The following is a 23,828-nucleotide window of genomic DNA, read 5'->3' on the forward strand; positions in this document are numbered from 1 at the left end:
ACAAGGCGGTAGTGTTGAAGCGATCCACTGAAAATGCACTTTTAACCAACTGAATTTCTAAATGTTGCTTTATTGTGATTCATTTGAAGTACAAATTTTAAGGCCTTTATGTGTGAGAATGCTGTGTTTTAGCAAAAATATTGTTGTTTACTATGAATGCTTTTGTTGCACTGATAACCTGCCAGAAAATTAATATGAAATTATCATTAAAATGTTTTATAGAATTGATTTGCAATTCTCTCTTAAAATGTATACATTTTAAACCTATTTTTCGTAAGTTTCATTTCCACACACACTTTTTAATTGTGATGTGACAGTGGAAGTACACTAAAATAAAAAAAAATTATCACCACTACACCATTTCCCTAGTGTAATGAATAGAATAATTTTCACTATATTAAAATTATTACATCGTTATTATGGTAAGATGCCAACTTGAGTTTTGAGTGGTGTGGTGATTAAGACATTATCCACAGGCTTGAAATATATTGACGTTAAATTGGCATTATTAATTTAACATTTCAAATTTCTGTAAAACCACTACTGCAAAGTCCCTCACTGTACAACCTGCTAAAACTGGTTTGTTGCCTGAAGCCAGTTTGTAGATATTGGATTTCTAACTAACATTTGGGAATTATTTTGATTTGGTTTAACCTAAATCTTAAATTATACTTAACACACCTTTGAGTTGTTTTTATTATCTTATCTGCTTTGAATCCAGACTCACACCCGTTGTAACAGTTTGAGGACCACCACTAAAGACCTTTGAACTGTCTGCACCTTAAAATAGCTACTGTAAAACAATCCCTGCAACTTTTACTCCTGTTTCCATCCCAGTCTAAATTTTGCCTTTTTCTATGAACATTAAATGATTGTCCATTTGCACATATCCAAGTTCCGTTACTTACAATTTGGTTAATTTTATTCTGAGCCAAAGGGGAGCCACTGAATTTCAAGTGGTACAAAATTCAAGTTGAAGTTTTCTTGAAGTGTAAATGCTACTGCAGCGCAAATGTATTTTGAAAAACTTTATGGCTGTTGTAAATAATTGCCAGATTAATTTTGCTATTTGAGAATAAATGTACTTTAACATTTACTTCTGTGGAATTTCTTTAACCTTATTTGACTTTCCATCTTCCTGTTATCAGTGATACTTTGAGGACACAGAGAGGTTTAAAATGGTTAAATACTATGGCAACAGCCCTTATCATTCTGAAACCCATGGTTTGGGATTGTGCAAGCTGGTTACAGCATGGTCATTTTTTGTATTGAAATTGTGTAGACGAGCTGACAGTTATGACGTTTTTTTGGGCAGTACAGTTGAACCCAACTTACTAGACAAATACACATTTTTCATCCATTACCATAACTACTTAACGGTACAAAGACTGATGTTTTCAAAAAGATTTTATTCAGGCATACATCAAATTCTGCTTTACATCGGTTTGGGAGGAGCTCTTGCTGCACCAGCCTGCAAGAAAAATTGAAAAAAAAAATGAATATCTTTGACCAGCTGAAAATATAAGAATAACACGCTAAAGTTGTTACTCACCGCGGGCCTGAACCTGGGTGGAGGGGTCCTGTCTTTACGGGCCTCACACGAGCGGTTCCTCACCACTTTACTGTGGATGGCACAGCTGACACAGTAGTGCAGCTTCACATACAGCTTGGGTAGGCCATAGGCTACAAATGGGAGACAAGAAATTATATAAGATCATAGTTACAATATTCAATATCACTAGTTATGATGCAATTTATACAACTAACAAACACTTGGAAACAATTTTTAACTTCAAGTAGCTTGCCCAAAATCTGAAAAATGACCATCGACTAACAGATCATCTTTATAATAGTATCTGCTTCGTGCACTAATGGCACTATATTAGACCACCAATCAAGTGAGTAGCCATATTATGCTTGATCAAACTTCCATAAAAGATGTAAACAGACCCAATTATGAGATGATTGATGAAATACTCACACTCAAAGACGCTGGCCTCAGTGATGTCCCTCACAGCAGCCGCCTCCACAATGTTCCTGATCACAAACTTCTTGATGGCCTTGTCTTTGGGCACACAGCGGGCGCAGTTGGTGCAGCGGATTGGCTGCACGTGCCCACGGCCCTTCTTGGCACGACCGTTATTCCTCCTTTTCTTGGTCTGGGGAGAGAAATTTAGGCCAATGCTCAGTTGGATTTCCTCTATTGGCTGTAGTAAATGTCTTGGCATCATTAACAGTACAATTAACTAATGATATCAAATTGGTTGATTAATCATAATTGTTGAGTTTCAAATGGCATCACAACATTCTATAGGCCAGTAATATTTAACACAGATAGGGCCATTTCAAAGTACATGTTAAAATACAGATTTTTAATGTAATATAGCCATCAGTGATCATGATGAGCATTTGGGAATTTATCTCTTAGACATTTCATAGTGAAGTACAAAGTGATCAATGGGAGGGAAATCTGGCTCTTGACCCCATCTGGGAGAATAACATCACATTCTATATTCTTGAGTGGCAATTTTATATAAAAGACATTGCAATGAAATGATTAAATGAATAACAGTGAATAAGAAATGAATAATAAATGCACTGTGAAATAAACCAAAGCTAAAAATAATATCTAATGATATCAGATCAAATACATTTAACTTTATATTTTAATTTAATGAAACATTTGTGGGCAAGGATGTGACAATTCTTCCAATAACTTCCAAATTTACATACGGACACACTATGTCATGTCAAACGCCTGCCTTAACTAAACTAGAGACCAACATCTTGACAATAGCTTGAATTTAAATTGACTATAATATAAATAGGACACGCACAAGTCAGATACACAGGGCACATCAATTTCATTTTCGGCCGCCCGCACTCGTGAACACATGCAGCTAAACGCCTAGCCATGCTAACAGCTAGCATCAGGCCACGGACAAATATATAACACTTTAAGCGTTATTTCACCGGTAATTTACACCTCATATGCATGTTTGCCGGTTTACATTGCTGGAAATGGGTAAATGTGTGTTGGATTTTTAGTTTTTGCGTGATATTTCAGAATTTTAGCGGCTCTGGCTTTCTGGGCGCACTCACCATGTTGCACGGGAAGCTGGAAAGAGGACCGGAAGAGGTTGGGCCACAAGAAGTACCCGTATCCGCTCCTCCGCCGTCATCATTTTCAGAATAATAAAAGTCTAACATAACTGATTTTAATACAGTTTGCGATTGTATGTTACTGTTTTCATTTGTTTATAAGTGCATTAGCAGGTTTGTTATCTATATTATTGTTTCCCATAAAGGTGCAGTATGTAACCTTTCTGCTAGAGTACGCCACCTGCCCGTTTTCATGGACATGTTACTGCTTTGCCTTGAATGTTCCGTAGCATGGCATTAAACTTCTCCATTTTACATGGGTTCATTGACGTCTATTTTTATTGTTTAAAAATGCCTTGCAAAACATGTGTTTTACTGTGAGTGGATTAAAACGCGTGTTTTACAGATCTGACCCGTAACTTGGCCTGGGACATCATCTGCTTGTTTTTTTTGTTTTGTTTTTTTCTTTTTATATTTTTAATCATTTTTGGCGTCCTTATTCTACTGGTGTTGTTTTTGTATTTTGCTGTTGCAAAACATTACTTCCTAAATGAAGGAACAATAAAAGAATATTGTCTGCATCCTATAAGACCTGACACTCCTTGTGTGGTAGATTAACTATAGACTACAGATCTTTCATTTTAATATTTTCAAAACATATGTTATGTTATTATTTTTATTACAATGACTTACATACATAATATTAAAAATGTATATATATTAGCCTACCAGTGTCTTGGAAAGGATTGCAATACTGGTAATGAAAGGGTGTAGTTCCTCAATTGACCCATTACTCATCTTAATCCATTTGTTTATCTATTGCATGCTACAGCCACAAGTATTTCAGAATTGACTGAAACGCCTTAACTAAGTCTGACTCATGCAACACAGTAAAGTAAGGATGTATCTTGGGACAAACAACTAACCTTTAAATATTTATCAGTACTGAATAATTTATCATAATAGCAGTGTCCCTCTTGTCTCTTGGTTATTTTAATTTGGGATACGTTTGACATAAAGATTAACCATTGGCCTATTTAAAATCCTGATTCAATTTGCCTCTCCATTATATCATTTGCATGGGTCCGAAACTTATTTTCCACAAAAGCAACATCAGAAACCCCACAGTGGGGTTGTCAAAAGTATTTAAGATTAGATACTAAAAAATGTGTACATTCGCAAGACAGAAATTAACCATTTCTGAATCGCAACAGACTTGACCGGAGGCTGAGGGATTACACAGATGTAACACCACATAGTAATATAAAAGAAAGTAATATTTCATGTTGAAAATCAGATTCTGTTCTTTAAAGAAAGAGTTTGTTTGTGTTTTTTATTATCATTATGGGATCATTATTAAGAACTCTTTAGCATTAAAATTTAGTTTGAAATCTTCATATCGTGACATTATCACACAAAGACAAAGACTACATTAAAAAAAATCTTTATTTAAATATTATTTTTGAGTTTATTTCTTTTTGCTCTTCTTGTCCTTTGCCTTCTTCTTGCCTTGTTTCTGCGCGTTGGCTTTTTTGTACAGGTAGAGTCCCACCAGCCCGAGCAGTGTTGGGACCAGAGCCAAACACACAACAGGAAAAACATCGTTCACCATCTTCTGCCACGGCGTCTGCTGTGAAACTGAAATCACCTCCACCTCGAACTCCAGCACAGCGTCACCTACAGGACACAGACAGAAAGGCATGAACTCAACTTATTTTAAGTGGGACTAAACATCTAAACTCCACCCACAACCACTTTTGAAATAGAGCTGCTAAACTGGGTAGTACCTGGAGGACTAAAGGGAAGAGTGAGAGAGGAAGAGGTTCAGGGTCTGAGGATATAAGAAACAATTAGATTGGTCTAACAGGTATCCACAGTTCAACTTCCACCCCTGCAGACGGGTGTTTGTAATAAGAAGCACCTGGCTGTAATCAGGGCAGTCTTATGTGATGTCACCAACAACTGGACACAGCGGAGGCAGCATGCACTTAAATTTAGGCATTTTTGGCCAGAAGGTTTGCACTAAAGTTGCCAAAAAATGACTAAGAACAGTAGATAATGCTATTAAAACACCATATACACAGTTTAGTAGCTAATTTAATGTTTAGTTCTACTTTAACATCACCACAAACTTTAAAATGTTCCTTAAGATTAACTACACTGATCAACAAAAAATTCTTAGTTTGCCTGTGCATCGATTGATTGATTAAAGGAGGAATGGTGTGAGCTCTCCAAACTATTTATTATCTTTTAAACTATAATCTGACGATGCATCTGACTCAAACTGCACTTATATAATGCAATAACAACTACACATACAGAGAAGTACTAGTATACAGTGTCTTCATCTACTCAACAGTATATGAAGATGCTAAATTAAACACCTGATTCACTCCAAACGCCACCTCACGCTATGTTCTCTCCTTTCTACAGCTGTGCAAGTCTATTTGCTTACACCCAATGAAGCAATTATCAAAAATGTTGATTGACAGCGACTTTATCAATCAATTAATCATCAAAATGACTAAAGACTTACAATGTACTGATGTGGTTTAACATGGCACAACTGCGTACCATGCACAATGTGTCAGATATGTGGACTTGAGAGTTGTGATGTGCACTTATGTCAGACTTGTATCATTGTTTTGATGACTTGAGACTTGATAAAATGGTAAAGGTACTGGTAATGGTAATGGTACTTGAGACTTTATTTTGCAGAATGACAGCACACACCTTTGTTTATGGCTTATGGTTCATTGTACTTTCAGCAAATGATAAATAATCTTGAACTTGAGTTGAACCTGAAGGCCACAGACTTGAGATTGCTGAAACTACATAAGTATGTTTAGAAACACTCTTAGCTGATGAGTACATGTCCCTCCCCTCTTCTTTGTGACCCAGACTTTATAAATCATATGAACTGAAACAAAAGAGAGCTCAAAAGGACTTGAAACACAAAGCATATGACTTAGATTTCACCTACAGCTTCTCTTTTAATGATAATTTTATGGTTATTATGATTATTTATGTTTTGATTTGTTTGTATTGAGATTTTAATGTCTTTCTTATTCTGTGTAGTACTTTCAATTACTTACTGTGTACAAATTGTGCGATACAATTAAACTTGCCAAGACTTGCCTTGCCATTGTTCAATCAATAAAACTTTATAAAGAAGCTTTCACACAAAAACATATAACACAAAGCACTTGTAACACAGTGATAATGATAAAATGTCAAAACACTGTAAATATGCAAAGAAATATAAAATGTAGTTAATAATATATATATATATATATATATATATATATATATATATATATATATATATATATATATATATATATATATATATATATATATATATATATATATATATATATTTCAAGCCATATTGCGTTATAATTTAGCATGTGTTTTTACCTGGTATTGTTGGTGGGTAGCCCTTTTTGCCGTAGGCAAGATGAGCTGGAATAGTGGCTTTAATCTTTTGCCTAATAAAAGAAAAATAACAACGATTAGACACATTTAACAAAAGCTAATGTAACTCTAGCCTTTAGATTTGTATTCTGCACTCACCCTGCGCAGACGCCGACCAAGCTCTGCTCCAGACCTGATAAGTGCAGCACAAAGAAATTCAATCAGGTTTTTTTCTTTCACAAAGCACTGATGTTGTCTGCTCTATGTGACCGAACCAAACCAACTACTCTGTGTTAGCCCAACCTCAAATGACCCTGGAGGACTCTCACAATAACTAATGCCTACTACTAATTTAGAACTTTTAAGGACTTTTATTTGGTCTTGATATTTTTACTGTTTTGTAGTTTCATCTACTGTCAAACACAATTTGTACTGCTGTTGCTATTTAAGATAAGTAGTACATTTAGAAAAGTTTTTTTAGTAACATCATAGGGTTACAGTATCAGCGTCATAAAAAAGTTATTGTTAATAATATTGTTAAAGAGGGGGTATTTTACTTTGAGAGTTTATTAACTGTTAACACATAACATAATTAGAGCACCATGTTACGGTTTATTCTTTTGAAAAAGCTATATTTGCCAAAACACTACAAACTATTACACATCACATCAGGTTTGTGAAGTTGTTGTGAACAGTTTGTAACATACTTTTGTGTACTAATGGAGAATTGTCGTGTGGGAGAATGAGTGACGTAGGCTAGTGGACTGAGCATTGGAAAAATCTTACAGCTAACCATAAGAAGTGTTCCAATAGGCCCCGAGAGAGATTGCTAGATTACTCAAACATGCATGGGTGACATCTAAAATCTTTTCAGGCATGTTTTTGATGAGAGAACAGCATTATAACAGGGTAGAAAGCTAAAAAACAATTGATTCTGCATAATAATATTCTGCATTATAATACATAATAGGCAAGTTATGCTTTTATCTGCCATATACTTATAATATGATATGTGAGAATAACAATTTTATATTTTGGACATTTTAAATTACAATATTGGTCTAAAACAACTAAGTAAAAGAAACAACTCTTCCTGTTTAAAATTGTGCCACTGATTTCCAGCAGGCCAGGGATTCTCAGAACAATAGCATCATGATTGCTAGTGAATAAAGATTACTTAGACATGCATGAATCACTAAAGATATAACTGTGAGTGGTTAAATGAGAAGAGAAAACAATTACAGCATATCTGTAACTTTCATAATATGTCCCACAATGTATTATATATATTTTTTCTTATAGGCCTAAAATGCCCTGAGTGGATTTACCTGTGATCACTGTTCTTTTGCCAAGCTCCACAACGAGAGGGTCCCTCGACAGAGACGTGTCAATCACCTTACCGTCTGTCAATTTACCCTGAAAAATACAAAAAGGCTTGAACAGAAATAGTTCTTGATGTATATTGACTACTGAGGTGAGGTTTTTGAACAAGTCGGTGCTTTTGAACAGTTCCTTAACATGAACAGTTGGAACCACAGACTGTATAAAGAAGTGGACTGTGATTGTGACATCAGTCATAGTGTTCAGCTCAAGGCAAATGAAGCTCATCGAGGTTTGCAGTTATAAGGGTGAAACTGAAGCCAAGTTCCACATTTGAAATTCTGATCGCGAGTATCATAGCAACCAAAATGCCAATCCCAAGTGAGGCTGTTGAAGGTAACGCCGCTTCCCACCCACCCCTGTGGTTTAGCACGCAACGGGCGCTTAGCAACACTGTCAATCAAACCTGTTGCTAACGCTAGAGGGTGTGACCTTGGGGGAAAGAAGGCACCTGATTTGTCTGTTACTAATGTTCATATCTTGAATTACAGACAAAATAGCAAAATAAAACACCAGGATCATGTAGAGCGGGTTAATACTAAGATGAAAATGACGAGTTGATGGAGCCGGAAACGCGCCCATGCTCACTTCTTTTTTGGAACACAGCGGCTAGCAGGTAGCTATATCCATTTATATATACAGTTTATGGTTGGAACCGGATCCCTCTTTTTTTTTTTTTTTACTGAATATTTTTCTTTGTAATTTGTATGCATTTTTACACTGAACCAACACACGAGTGAGCGATTTGTGCACAAAAAACATGTTTGGCATCACAATAACAGTTAAGTTTTTTCATTATTATTATTGTAGTGCATTGTTTTATTTAGATTACGCATGATTTAATAGGGTAAACACACTCCCACTCCCAGTTTGAACCGTTTTAAACAGATATGAGCTTGGTTGTTTCTCTCTGTGATTAGTTTGTAGGTAAGATGAGTTCTCACATTGGCTTCTGTCATAAAAATAAACAGTAAAAGAGCCAGTCTTTTGAACGGCTCTTTGAAAGGAACAGAGCAAAAAGATTTGGATCCCATAAAAAAACCAAAAGCCCCATCACTAGTATTGACAAGGATAAGCATCTTTTTTGAGTTTATATTATCTGGGTGTTATAGTTGGGCTGGATAATGGTTTAAGGGAGGACTGTGCAATTATTCAAATTTGGTCTTTTTAATCTAGAGGTCTACAGCCAGTCCCCTGTCAGTAAAAATGTGTAGTTTAGTGTTAAATGGCAAGGCTCAAGTGTTCAGGGATACTATACTAGACATATTCGTTTCTATATTTTTTGTCATATGGTCCAGCCCTGTATTGATGTAGACTTTATTTGTTACTGGAAGTTCATTTGTTTTCTGCATTTGAATCATCCTTCATTGTCGCTGTGGAAATCTGCCAGGAGCAGTGGGTGACTGCAGTGCAGCACCCAGGGACCTATCTCCAGATCTATGTTTAATGTTGATTAGACACTGTGCATGTTTTAATGGTGTATTACTCACAGCGATCTTTCATTCATGATCTGTGGGACATATAGCGAGTCACCAATTCACCGTGCATTAGAGGACGAGAGGACAGAGAGAAGACACTTCATTCAGAAATCCTGCATAACCAATCTTTTGAATTCAGTCCTCTGTCAAATGAAAAAGTTGCAAATCATAGTGAGTGAATGGTTCAGCCGTGGCACCCTGCTCCAGGCCCATAGTTGCTGAGATAAACTCAAGCCCTCATGTGACATATGGAAGTAAGTAAACAATTAATCTAGAACAATTCAACATTGTGCAGATCCTACTGTATTGGCGTACTATTGGCAGTCCAAGTTTGGATCGACACTTGAGGTGTTCTGTCTACATTTTAACTTTTTAGAGAGAGCCACACGTGTAAGGCGGAGGTTCTGCAGCCTGAGCCGGTGCCCCACACACCGAGTAACTGCTGACGTGTTGCACCGCCCCCAGAGTGAAAGCCGGGGTGACTATCCCAGGCGAAGCGAGGCAAATGAACCAATGCAACGGACCTAAAACCATAATCTGTGCAATGCGCAATCAAGAGGTATTCAAACCCGCAGACGGCCACAATGTCCCTGTAATGCCCGATCAATGACAGCAGCAGATCAGCGGCAGCTGTGATTCACACGGCGCCACGAAGCAACATCTGCCTCCGTCACCGGAATGAGCCGGGTCGGTCTCGTCTGGGCTGCGCTGGTTTCACGGAGGTTTAAAGACACAGGTTAAAATAAAAGCATGATTCTCACCGTGTAGTGGATCTGCAGCGTGTCTCCCATCACAGAAAGCACATCACAAGTCTCCGGCTTCACCTGTGGACATAAAGTTTGTGGTTAGCAGTGGCCCCGCGTTCAGCACTGACTTATGGACTGATAAAGCCTCTATCACAGTGTAGTTACACTGTAATACAGCGCGCTCCGGACTCACCAAAGTCTCCACCAACAGCTCATCCGCCGCGTCCTCGGCCAGAGCCAATCCACAGGTGAGAGCCGTGAGCAGCAGCAACAAACCGCTGCACCTCATTATAGTGAACTTCATGTCGCCTTTACGCACCGAGCCTTGTGTTTGACCGAGGAGAAGAGCCGGGCTGCAGAGCGCTGCTCCCTGCGTCAGATGGTCGAGCTCCAGCTAACGCTGATGTGTTCAAACTGAGAGATAAGGACTCACTGCCCGTGGACGTTGTCCCAACACCTGGGTCTCCAGTAAGCCCGCCTCAAACATTCCGCCAGCATCCCGTGAAGCCGCCGTGGGAAGCGGAAGCAGCGCTGACTTCACGCTAGATGGCGCTGTTTGCGCTCTGCTGCGGCTCGTGACCCTGCACCCATGCTCTACAGTGTAGAGCACATATGTCAAACTCAAGGCCCGGGGGCCAAATGCGGCCCTCCACATCATTTCATGTGGCCCTCGACAGGGTTAACTTAAAGGTATGATGGTCTTAAAATGTAATTTTATCAGGAGATACGCAGTTACACAGCAACATTTTTACATCTAGGCTAATGCATATGTAATATGTGTAACTTGAACAAGTAATAAATACAGAAACAGTTAATTAACAAGTTAAAAAAGTTGTTAGATTTATTTTAAATACGGCCTTTTGAAGGCAGCTATTTTTCTAATGTGGCCCCCGGTGAAAATATGTTTGACACCCCTGGTCCATCCTTAAATGTTGTTGTCCATCTCCACAGGGTGTAGAGTCTACACCCTGTGGAGATGGATCATGTCAGCATTTAAGGATGGACTACTCAGTCTTTCATATAATTCATATAATAAAACATGGCTTTGCCAAAATGTCACATACAAATACATTGGCCATGGTCTAGCCCTATAGAAAAGAGTATGATATTTATCCCCTGTCTGCACACATTAGACACACATCCACAATGTAACCGGGACCTTTCCTAAGGCCGGGTTAAACCTGAGGTGAGTCAGACTGGGCTCGCTGCTTGTTGGAGGAACCTTTTCATGCTCAGTGTTATTATTATGAAATTATTATAATACTCCCTTCAGTGAAAACACTAAAGGGAGTGACTCATCCGGACAAACAAGATACACAGCTTTACACACATATTCGCATAAGCACAAATGAGCTACCATCCACGCTAAATGTACAGATTTAAATATATTTCACGGAATTGTAGGCTATAGAAATCTGTCAAGTCTAATAAAATAGCCTGCATTAGGTTTGATTATGGGCAGGCTTTTTTAAATGAATGGCCTATTAGAATGGCAAAATGTAGACTTGTACATATTTGATAAAACATGAGCTATTTTTGAGGAAACCACTGTGGCCTGTTTTCGTAATAAACCTTACAAATACCCTTGTAGTAACGACCACACAGGGAATATCAATGGTCAGATGGAGTGTGGCATATTCTCGCGAGAGCCAGTCTCTTGTATCTGACGGGTTTTCTCTGTGAAGATATCGTGAGACTTTAGTGGAGACTGCCGCTCTGCTCCACGGTAAGTGATGACACGGCACCGCTAATAGCACTTAAAACATACACATACACGCCTTTGACGAGAGTTTAATATTGCATTTTAAATAATTTGTTTCGTTTTTAGTAATAGAGACGTGTATTTTTTTGTTTTGAGTACAATTTTGAGATATGGTACTAGCAAGACGTTGAATGAATGAGATATGAACCGGGGATAAATGCTAGCAACCGTCAGAAAACACACACAAAAATAGTGTAAGATAGTATTTAATATTCCTAGGCTTTGTACCATCGATGTATTGTAAAATTTGATCAATAAAATGTGGTAAACGTGTACTACAAATGTATCTAAAACCTAATAGTTAACCTTATAACCCCGGTTGCTAACAGTATTATAACATAGCTTACTATAGCCAGAAAATACCAGTGTAATTAGTATTTTGAAAGGTGGACATTTGAGCCTTAATATATCAGATTTCAACGGATAATTTCCAGCACTTCTTTCAGCACCACGGACAGAGAAGGAAAGCCAATCACCCGTGACCCAGGGCTGGGGTGTGAGCTACAAAATGCCCCAAATAGGCTTGTTTATGGGATCTTAGCTACATATCATAATTTTAGCTCTGTCTTCTAATCTGATCCAGTTCACTGCATTTGACTAGCCTCTTATTTATTTTTCGTGCGACCTGTTCAGCAAGTTGTTAGCAAGTCTAAATGTGTGGGTGCTATCTGGTATACACCTTTATAACGTATTGTGAATGTGTTTTAGTCATTCAGATGTATGAAGTCATGTCTGTAGTCTGTAATAAACAGTGTAGATCTATTTGATTATCATTAACCTACTCATGTAATTCATAAATGTTCAAAGTTGTTTAGGACCCTGATAGTGTGATTTTCATTGGATTAAAAGAAATATTTGAAGTGATGGGATAACAAATAACAAGATTCAATAATTCAAATTTAAAACAGAGCTGGAGACAGAATTTTATGGTTGAATTTGCTGCTCAAAGGTTGTATATCATGCAGAATTGACTCTTGTGAGCCTTAAGCCACATTAGAATACTGTTAACTCCTCAAAAACATGCCTGGAGTTGTGTTTTGTTTCATTCACAAATGTTTAAGTAATCCTGGCTGTCTACATCTCCAAAGCTCAAAATGCTCTATTCCACTTTGTGATGTCATGAAGTGGTATTTTTCAAGTTAACTGCTGCATTTTACCTTTTGTTTAGTAGATATTGGCCATGCTAGGGCTACAATGATCCAAATTATACTAGTGAAGGTGTATGATGTTTAAAAGCAGAGCGGAGTATTCCTGTATTACCACATGACATCACAAGGTGGAACAGAGTGTTTTCTGTTTGAGAAAAGAAAGCCACTTAAATATGCAGGGTGTGTGTGAATGAAACAAAACACAACACAAACACAACATTATAACATAGATCAGAAAATAGCATAATATGTGTCCTTTAACTCTCAGATTGCAGATGTGTTGACCTGGTTTATGATACTCTAATTACTGGGTCTATCCACATGAAACAAAAACTGGCACAAAGTCCAGTGTCTTTTCCGTCAGCATAAAGAAACAAAAGTGAAACAGTTTTTTCACAATAGCTTCAGAAAGTGGTGCAATTATGCAACACTAAAGGTGTGATTGTTGTCAGTTGGAAGGACATTAAGACATGGGATTAATCTAGCAAGTGTGTGGAGCCAGACCCAAACAAATAATGATAAGTTTCAACACATGTGGATTATAAATTTAGATATTCCTTTCAAAAACAGTGAATACCCCATAGAGTTATATATGCCCCTGACCTCCTTGTGAAATTATGACATCATCTAGAACGTGAACGCAACCTATTGTTCTAAAAAGAGAATCAAGCTGATTTACTCCTCAAATTTTGACTGAAGTACTTCCTAGTTTGCATAAGGACCCCATTGTATTTTGTGTTATACATTGCACCATCGAGTAAATGGTATATAGTGCACAAAAGTGATGAATGAACAATAGTTGGGGGGTGTTTCTTGTGGTGAAGTCTCCTTATATGGGGCAGTATGCGCTCTTGCTCTCAGGGCTTGGCTGTGTAGTGGAAACATTTGAAGGTTGTAACAGATTGACTGCAGCCTCTGGTCATGGCTCTGGTTTGTGGTTTTTCTGTAGCTTCAGGCAAAATGCATGAGATCCAATTGTCTCCGGTCTGAGTGTAAGAAACATATAGACAAATATTAAAATATGCTCAGTACTAGTGATTTCAAGATCATTGTGATTATTCTGGTCATAATGGGGTTGATAAATGGTTACGTCAGCACTTACCCTTTTGGCTGCTTCCAGAAAGCCACTGGGATTCAGTCTCATTCACTGTAATGATATTTTCTTGAATTTTAGTCAAAGATTTGTACCATTATAAATCTAGGCCTATAAGCAAAGGTTGGTGGTTCAAATCCGTGACATAAACATCATTGGTTGAGTTGTCAGATCCACTGACCCATAGGTTGACGGTGCAATTCCAGCTGCGACAGATGAATTCTGTCATTGTTTCCTTGGGCAAGACACTTAACCCAGCTCACCCCCAGAGTCTGCATACACTGGTGAATGTGTGTGAACGGATAAGTGGTTCTTTGATGTAAACTGCTTTGAGTGCCTCAAAGATGGAAAAGCAGTATATAAAAATGTGACCATTTACCAAAAATAAAAAAGGCTAAAACATTACATGTGATTTGAAAAATGTGTAAATTCACATATTATTATAAACATATATATTATATTTTCTCCTTAATTTGACTTTAATTCAGACAAAGTCCCTCAATCTGCAGAACTTGTGGCAGAACTGTTGGATTGTTAATGCACTATTAATAATCCCATAATCAAAAGAATTTAAGAAAAAAAATAATAATAATAAATTGGACCATTTCAGATGCTAAAATGAGTCATTATTAGTCAAGGAAGAACTTTGACCTTTTTTTGACCTTCATTTGATTTTAATTTTAATTTGAAATTGTGTGTACATTGTGTATTCATGTGTAACTGGGTGTAACTGTGTATTTGTGTGTTAATGTTTTGTTCTTTCAGATTTTCTTCCCTTTAAATCGTAATAGTTGTTGAATCATGGGGAACATTTTTGGGAACTTGTTGAAGAGCCTCATCGGGAAAAAGGAGATGCGGATCCTGATGGTGGGACTCGACGCAGCTGGAAAAACAACAATTCTTTATAAACTTAAACTGGGAGAAATAGTGACCACGATCCCAACTATTGGTGAGGACTATGCACTGAATGAAAAGTAATCAGTGACTTAACACATTTCAATCCTTATGTGTTATATGCAGTGGTGGAGGATAACGAAGTACAAGTAGTAAAGTATTGTACTTAGATTCTTTAGATATCTGTACTTTATTTAAGTACATTTTACAGTGGATACTTTTTACTTTTACTTCACTACATTTCAGAGCGGGTATCTGTACTTTCTGCTCCACTACAGTTTTGAACTGGAATGAAAAGAATGAAGTACTTTAACAAATGAACAACACTTGTGTACTTTTACAGTTTGCTCTTAAACTACATTTTTAAACAGGTACTTTTGCTTAAGTAGATTTTTTTCATGTGATATTTTTACTTGAGTAACTTTTTACCTCTGTATCTGTACTTTTACTTGAGTCACACAATTGTGTACTTCATCCACCATTGGTTATATGTAATCAGGACTATGCAAACTTTAAACTTTAAAACATGTAAAATATATTTTTTTAATGAATAAATAAAAGGAAAAATGTGTAATTATAGCAATACAACTCAAATTGCACTGAATACTGTTATAACACTGAATATTTTAATACATCCTCTAAAACCAGTCAGCTACTGAGTTACTAACTGGTCGACCTATTTAGTATATACACACTGTACTGCCTTGTATTAACTGTATCCACTCTGTTGTATTTATACTATTAGTGCTCTGTTGTATTAACTGTTGTTATTGTTGTGTAGGTTTTAATGTGGAGACTGTGGAGTACAAGAACATCAGCTTCACAGTTTGGGACGTTGGTGGACAGGACAAGATCAGGCCCCTGTGGAGACACTACTTCCAAAACACACAAGGTACCAGCTTCTTCAATCAAACACACATATAAACACACACACAAACACACACACACACACGCGGTTTGGGGGTAGAGTGTAGATTACTTCAGTTTGTTTTTTTTAAATTTTTATTTAATCTTACTACTTACATTTTGACGCCCTTCTACACTCATTTGGGTGACAGTAATTCAGTTGGTAGAGTGTTTGTCCACTGATCCGCAGGTCGGCAGTGCAATTCCAGCTCCCACAGATGAATACTGTTGTTGTGTCCCTGGGCAAGACATTTTACCCACTCCCAGTGTCTACGTACACTGATGCGTGAATGTGTGTGTGAATGGGTCAGTGGTTCCTTGATGTAAAACACTTTGAGTGCCTTGAAGGTGGAAAAAAGCGGTATATAAAAATGTGCCCATTCAGCATTTGCCATTCATTCATTTATTCATTCATTCATTTATTCATTCATTCATAAAGCCTTACAATGGAGCCTCATAGTCACACCCACTGTAGTTCTGGAAGTAAAATATCCATTTATCCATTCATTTTTTCCAGAGACGTAAAAAATATTAAATGAATGAAAATATTAAATGAATGAAATTGAGAGTTCAAAGGCATCACAGAAGCTAATCAGCTTTGTAATAACTGTAGCTGACAAAATGCACCTTCAGCCTCTAGGTGTCACTGGTTCCATGTTCTGACTCACCTGTGCCTCACCTGTGGCTATTAAAAGGGGGGCAATTAGTGCAGCATATGTGAGGAGGAACAGTGTTTTGACAATCAAAGGAATGCATGGAAATAAAGGGCATTTGAAGTGCATTTTTTTGAGGATTTTTAGGAAACGCACATCTCAAACACCACTAAAAACATTTGCAACATAATGGCTTTGTGGCACAGGGTCACATAGCCTCTACAGTAAATAATATCCGTAATGTGATTGTTTTAAATCCAAAGGGCACATTTAATTGACTTCTGTAACTGGGGAATGTTCGGTCCCTGTTGAGCTAAAGCATAGAAATAGGTTTGAACACTGCTGGATTTGTACTTGTTTCATCTGACCTTCAAATATTATGTCTTATCAAATAACTAGTACGTATATTTCCAATCAATGCATGTGATTTTGATTTGAGTAAGTACTCCTGCCTTCCACTCTTCTAACTCTTTCCTCCCCTAACTACACTTTTTAGGCTAATTATTCATTTATAAAGCATTTTTCCTCTCCTCTTCTCTGCGATGCAGGTCTGATTTTTGTGGTGGACAGTAACGACCGTGAGCGAGTGAACGAGGCACGGGAGGAGCTCATGAGGATGTTGGCTGAAGATGAACTCCGAGACGCCGTGCTGCTTGTGTTCGCCAACAAACAGGTCAGGCCACAAGAGGGTGATATAGCAATAGATGTGTATCACATCGTGTTCTTTGAACCAGATCACAACTTCAATTTTATCACGATTCATGTACAGTTTGTATTTTTCTATTGCCTTTTAAGAGGTAAAAAAGTAATCCACTTCTTCTGAAATTTCACACTTGATCGTGATTGGTTAAATCCAGCTGTCACTCACTCAGAGCCATGAAGAAGTCATTCAATAAGATTAGTAAGTGGGAAAAGTGGCTGTGTTTGAGAATATAGCTACATTCAAGAGAAAATTTGTGTCACAGGGGTCAAATCATGATTAGACTTTTATCATATCACCTGAAATATACAAACATATAATACAGATTGAAGTCATTAATTCACCATAAATGTTAGATGTTACATTTTTTAAAGATTCCCTTTGTAACTTTTCTGGTGGATAGGAGCTAAGCAGGGTTGAGTTGCAAGATGAACTCATAATCTTACCTCTTCATTTTATTAATTAATGAATTTCTCTTTCCAGGATTTACCAAACGCCATGAACGCCGCAGAGATCACAGATAAGTTGGGGCTCCACTCTCTGCGTCATCGTAACTGGTACATCCAGGCCACGTGTGCCACCAGCGGAGACGGGCTGTATGAGGGGCTGGACTGGCTCGCCAACCAGCTCAAGAACAAGAAATAAGAAGAACTAAGAAGAGCTACTGAAGAACTAATGTCTTTGTTTTAATGAGTGGGAATAATACAGAGGTGAGGGCGGGGTTTGAACAGTACTCTATGGGGGAAATGTATTTAGGGTTAATACTAGTTTTGAGATTGGTTTACAGTTTTTCTCAATCATCTTTGCTTGGTTAAAAACAGTAAAGTTCTGTCCAGAAGATACAATTTTCTGACAAATTATGCAAAAAATCTGTGTAACAGAGTGTAAGTGTAATTTTAATATCACTAGATAGATATTATTAAATTTATGTAGAAAATTATTAAACAGTGGCCAAAACCATGAGAAAAAAAATTATGAAATGGAAGTTTCAGTTTACAATCCAAATGCCCCAAACCAGACCGTAAACAAACCATAGTTTAAAAAAAAAAAAACAACAACAAAAAAAAACTATTAAGATTTTAGTAGATTTATAAGCATGGCATTTTCACCTACTAAAACTAAACTAAAAACATAAAATAAATAATTATATAGAAATAAAATGTATTATTAAATTATAACAAAAACTAAATAAAAAAAAATCTCAAAATGAGCACTAGTTGAGATATACCAAATTGCGTATAAGGCTATACTGACTCTTAGTGTCCAAATAAAGTACTGCAACAAATGCACTAGTTGTTTCATAAATATAAAGCCAAAAATATTGAGAAAAACTGTAAATATCGTCTCCATTTTTAGATTCACAAATCGATAAGCAATCACCAGACACCAGTTTAGTGTGTCCATGTGTGTCCTTAGAGTAGTATTCAGTGTAGTCTGTCAGATCTGTCCAGAGAGAGTGGAGATCGTCAATGTATTTATATGTGAAGCCATCACACAGGCGTGGGGTCATGGTTATACAATGCAGTTTACATAGCATTGTTTACTTTACTCTGTGGTGATCAGCTGCTATTCATGGGTTTCAGAGTGATAGACAATTAGGGCTGTTTCCATAGCAATTAACTATTTAACCAGACATTCCGTCAATCACACAAACATTAATATAGACATGGTTAGTGAAGAAGTGTCTTGCCCAAGGACAAAATAATGCAGCAAGATGTTGAACCCAAAACCGTATTGAATTTACTTATTTATAAATATTTAGATACAATGTAGTACTATTAAAGACACGTGTTTACAGTTTATTAGCAAAAATATGTTGTTTAAATATCGATTTCAATAATATAGCTTTCATGTTGATATTGTCCATAATATCCCAAAAGATGGTGTCACCTTTAATTTTGAATAATTGAAAGAGACAACAGTTGACCAGATTGTAAAATAAACACAAAATTAATTGGTGGTTCAATTCCAGTTCCAACCAGTGCACTCTGTTGTTGTGTCCTTGGTCAAGACACTTCACCCACCTTGCCCATGTATAAGGGTGCGTTCACACTTGTACTCCTGTTCTAGTCCTGGTTTGGTCTTGGTCTAATCCAGTTTTTGTTCTACGTTCAGTCCCATTTTATTCTCAAACTGAATGCATTCTAGATGTAATGTGTTTGGTGTTGATGTAGATTAGCAGCCATGATTCTTTCACTTTGCCCCAGGGCTTCTGTGGCTATAGTGAGGCAGTTTACCACCACAGAATGCAGAAAGTAACTAATCCCATGCCTATAGCTTTACTTCCTGTAATGAACAAGAGCCTTTTCAACATTTTCACACTGTAGCCATAAACTATCTAAACTAACATCACATGTATCTACAACACATTATAATATCTACACTTTTAATAAAGAACAAAGACTTAATTCATAATGAACAAATCATTTATTAAGAATGATTCATATCAACCATTTAATTCATATCCTAGCCCTATCCTATCCTTAACTAAGTAGTTGAATTAGGTCTTTGTACATGGTTTATTGAGACTAATTAAGGTGTAGTTATTATGAAGCGGTACCCAATTAGCTCTGTGTGCAGCAGCGTCCAGCAACCTCACTGTTAGTGTCACAACTCCCTGTCCAATTTGATCAGGCAGTGGACGGGGACCTGTGAGTGATTGTCACTGACATGTTAAACACTACACAAATAAATGAATACTTCTGTGTTTAGAAAGAGTGATGTTTGTACCTCAATGCTAATGCTAATGCTAATTTTGAGGCATAACAAATATTAAAACAACACCACAAACTGAAGTATTCTACATATAAAAATAATTCAGAAGCCCTTATTTTAATTTGAATTTTATGGTTGTTTATTTAGGTTGTTTATTTTATATTTTCCGTGACTGTTAGCTTTGAGATACAGTGAGCTAGCAAGCATGCTGCTGTGCACAGAGGCTATTATTATATCAATATACTTTTGAGACACATCTCAGTTTCATTCCTCTCCTTGTGTTAAATGCTTTGAGTCAGTTCCTGTTTTATGTTTTTACCGAATGTGAAAACAGTTTAAATAAGTGTAATTATATTTATTTAAATTTATTTTATGAAATGTCACGCATGAATGCGGAAGCAGGGTAGAGAACAGGATTTTATTGGCACACTCACTCAGTATAGTTTAAATGTATCAATATAAAGTCAGTCACCAGCAGGATACTGTGGTTTTGAGTGGTTGTGTACTGTCATTCATTCTGTCAGAGGTGGAAGCAATTCTTAAAGATTGAAAATATCACTCAAGATTATATCATGTGATGAAAGAAAATAATTCAAAAATAATTCAAATAATTCAAATCAAAATCAAACATAAAAAAAAAAGAGTTTAAAGGCTCATGAACAGTGGTGGAAGAAGTACTTAATTTGTTATTTAACTAAAAATAAAAAATCTACAAAAAATCTATTATTAAAAATCTAAGTATTAAAGTACCTGTTTAAAAATGTGAGTAAAAATTTAATTTGCACAGATTTTGAGATTTTATAAGGCTTCGAATCTACTGATTTTGATAAAGATTTGTGCTGATTTTTGTTGAACTGGAACAATTAAATCAATCTTTTTTCCTAGTTGTTTTTATCAGTATATTTTTGTTTCCTCAACCTACGAACGTGTTAAAAAATAAACCCCTCAGCCTTTTCAGCAGGTCTCAAACAGTAATAAAAATACTTTTACTTTTCAGTCCTGTTGAAAAACGTTGTGGAGTAGAAAGTACAGATACTGCCCTCAAATGTAGTGAAATAAAAGTAAAAAGTATCCACTTTAAAATGTATTTAACTAAATACATATGCCTAAAGTTATACTCAACTATAGTACTTTATTACTTCTACTTTGTTATGTTCCACCACTGCTGATCTATTTGCTGAAATGCATATTAATGTAATGGCACTGTTAGCATTATTCACTACTAATTGAGCAGTGTTAGCCCATTAAAACTAAAATAGTTTGTTATTATTATATGTTTTCCCATATTTACTCCAAAAGATAATATTTGTACTACTAAACCACACCCATAGCTATTAACCCACTACATGTAGGCTATCAATATTAGTACTACCACTAAGGAGTTAAACGTATGTTATATAAATGTAAACCTATTGTCATCTATTGTTCCACCTCTTCCTGTTTTTTCTGCTCATTTAAAACTTTAATTTGTTGAATTTAATATATTCATTATTATGTTTTGTGGCCTTAAATGTCTTGTGTTTTTAAGTACTATTCAAACACTATGGTCATTAATGTGTACTTATTTATTTACTGAATGTCGAAGGCAAGATTCATTTCTTTGTCCACTACAGTTTTGCGTTTTGCACCACATAAAATAATTGTACTTACATTAATTTTTGAAAGTAGTTGTGTATTTGGGAATTGTAAAGAAATGCAAATGAATGACGAGGGTCCTGGATGTTCATGATTATAATGTTATAGTGACACGTTTGAAAATACGAGATGTGGAGAGATCCAGCCATATCAATAAAAATGGTTTCCTTTTAAAAGTTTTTGTCTGATTGGATTAGTGAATATTGGTTTTATAAATAGTAACCGCAGCCGCAATAGTAGTAGTAGTAGTAGTAGTAGCAGAAATAGTAGTAGTGGAAGTAGTGTCAGCAATCTGGTGCTTGTTGTAAGGAGCAAAAATATTACAGAAATTATAATAATTTACATTGCCACATTGCTAACAGTAGAGGGCGCGCTGTAGTCATAAAACAGAACAGGCCAAACGTGTAAAGTTGTTAAACAGGCAGTATACTCTGTTTTAAACTGTTAAATATTATTATGCTTCATTAAACTCTGAGTTCTCCGAAGAGATGTGAACTTCCTGGATTCTTCCTAATAATTCCTGTTTTTACTGATCAGTTTGTTGCTAAGGAAGAAATGGTTCTGGGAAAAACTTCCTGGTCAAAGATTAACTGTTAAGAGTCAACTTCTCTGAGCTTTCAATCACACGTTTCACAAAACAAAATATTTCACGTTTATTGAAACTGACAACAACTGAATTCAACCAATGTTTTGATTTGATTCTCAATCTGATTTGGTGGTTTAGCCCTAGTTTTAGACCTAGCTTAGTCCCAGTGTAGGCCTATATAACTTTTACATTGCTTCACCTGGAATGCTCCCATGTATGGCATTAAACATATCATAGATGTATTTAATTACATGTGCTTTAATTGATAAAAAAAAATGATCTTGAAAAACATGCATTCATAACCTGCCCTATTTGTCTCCATAGAGATTATGAAATTATCAGGCCATGAACATTACAGGTAAAGAAACAATAGACAAGCAGGTGGCAGGACCTCCCATAGAAAAGTTACATAATGCACCTTTAAATAAACAGCACCAGTTAGATTTGCACCCAGATTTGCTTACAGTGAGAATGCATGTTTTTTCAATGTATTTTGTTTAAAACACCTGTAAATTAATACTTGCAAGATAGATAAGTTTAATGCCATATTGAGAAACATTTCAGGGATAAGTCCAGAAAAGTTACACGGTGGACCTTTAGGAATCAAGTGCACGAAACACTGTCCCTGCACCACATATTGTAAACCTCTACTCTATCTACTATCTGAATATAAGCTATAAATAAATTGATAAATGTAAGATATGTTTGATGCCATACTGCAAAATATTTCAGTGACAAGTGAGTAGAAATTCGGCAAAACTCCTCACCAAAAAAGTTCTGTGGTGTAACTTTAATAATCACAAGTACCAACCATTGCAATGCATAGAAAACTTTATCTACTAATTGAATGTAAGCTACAAGTACATTAATCAATGCAAGATAGATACGCTTAATGCCCTACAGTGAAACATTTGAAGGAGAAGTAGGCATAGCAACCTCCCACTAGAAAAGTTACATAGTGGACCTTTAAGAATCAACCCAGCATTGTCCCTGCATTATAACTCTATCTGAATCTACATCAGAGTACAGAGTCACGTGTACCAACCATAACCCCAGATATTAACACCTACTATTGCTATCTGAGTCTAAGTAATTTAATAAACACAAAATAGAGAAGTTTAATGCCGCAGTGTGAAACATTTCTGTGACAAGCAAGTAGCAGTTTAGGAAAACTCCACACTAAAAAAGTTACACAGTGAACCTTTAATTAAGTTTCAAGCATTGGTCCATAATAATACCCACTACTCTCTTAATAAGTTACACCAAGTGAACCTTTAATTATAATGCAACCCATTGGTCTATAATAATTACAACTATCTTAATAAGTTATAATTATAATGTTGTTTTCTTATTTGTAGCTCGTGTCACGCGTGCAGCTGTAGAAGGACCAGAGTGGCCAGCAGAGCCAGTTTGGGGGTGGTTCGTCTGGTTTCCCTGCTCTTTCTCACTCATGTTTGTTCAAAGCTTCGGTGACAAATGAAATGACATGGAACATTTTGACAAAAACAACCCACAGGTGCGATTATCGGCTGTCGGAGATACTTCCTGTTGTGATCAGCTCAAGTTTTACTATTAGATTTCTTCATTAACCGTGTTTTCAGTATTTCAGTTTA

At 36.4% G+C, this 23,828-nt stretch overlaps 3 protein-coding genes across 3 annotated transcripts; 1 reads left to right on the top strand and 2 right to left on the bottom strand.

Annotated features, from left to right (window-relative positions):
• Positions 1–1,392: 1,392 nt before the first annotated feature.
• Positions 1,393–3,177, bottom strand: LOC117370620 (40S ribosomal protein S26). The gene is made up of 4 exons (XM_033966097.2): positions 3,103–3,177; positions 1,982–2,159; positions 1,553–1,683; positions 1,393–1,471 (listed from the first exon to the last, which is right to left on the bottom strand). Exons 1-4 carry the CDS (start codon positions 3,103–3,105, stop codon positions 1,436–1,438), a joined length of 348 nt encoding a protein of 115 aa, XP_033821988.1. The 5' UTR covers positions 3,106–3,177; the 3' UTR covers positions 1,393–1,435.
• Positions 3,178–4,530: 1,353 nt separating this feature from the next.
• On the bottom strand, positions 4,531–10,638 carry fkbp11 (FKBP prolyl isomerase 11). The gene is made up of 6 exons (XM_033966093.2): positions 10,317–10,638; positions 10,139–10,201; positions 7,848–7,935; positions 6,679–6,712; positions 6,523–6,593; positions 4,531–4,779 (listed from the first exon to the last, which is right to left on the bottom strand). Exons 1-6 carry the CDS (start codon positions 10,425–10,427, stop codon positions 4,571–4,573), a joined length of 576 nt encoding a protein of 191 aa, XP_033821984.1. The 5' UTR covers positions 10,428–10,638; the 3' UTR covers positions 4,531–4,570.
• A 1,168-nt stretch (positions 10,639–11,806) lies between these two features.
• On the top strand, positions 11,807–18,329 carry arf3b (ADP-ribosylation factor 3b). Its single transcript, XM_055221997.1, has 5 exons — positions 11,807–11,849; positions 14,892–15,075; positions 15,802–15,912; positions 17,128–17,252; positions 17,763–18,329. Exons 2-5 carry the CDS (start codon positions 14,928–14,930, stop codon positions 17,922–17,924), a joined length of 546 nt encoding a protein of 181 aa, XP_055077972.1. The 5' UTR covers positions 11,807–11,849; positions 14,892–14,927; the 3' UTR covers positions 17,925–18,329.
• Positions 18,330–23,828: the final 5,499 nt, after the last annotated feature.

The sequence above is a fragment of the Periophthalmus magnuspinnatus genome, chromosome 5 (assembly GCF_009829125.3).
Source record: "Periophthalmus magnuspinnatus isolate fPerMag1 chromosome 5, fPerMag1.2.pri, whole genome shotgun sequence".
NCBI classification, from domain to species: Eukaryota; Metazoa; Chordata; class Actinopteri; order Gobiiformes; family Gobiidae; genus Periophthalmus; species Periophthalmus magnuspinnatus.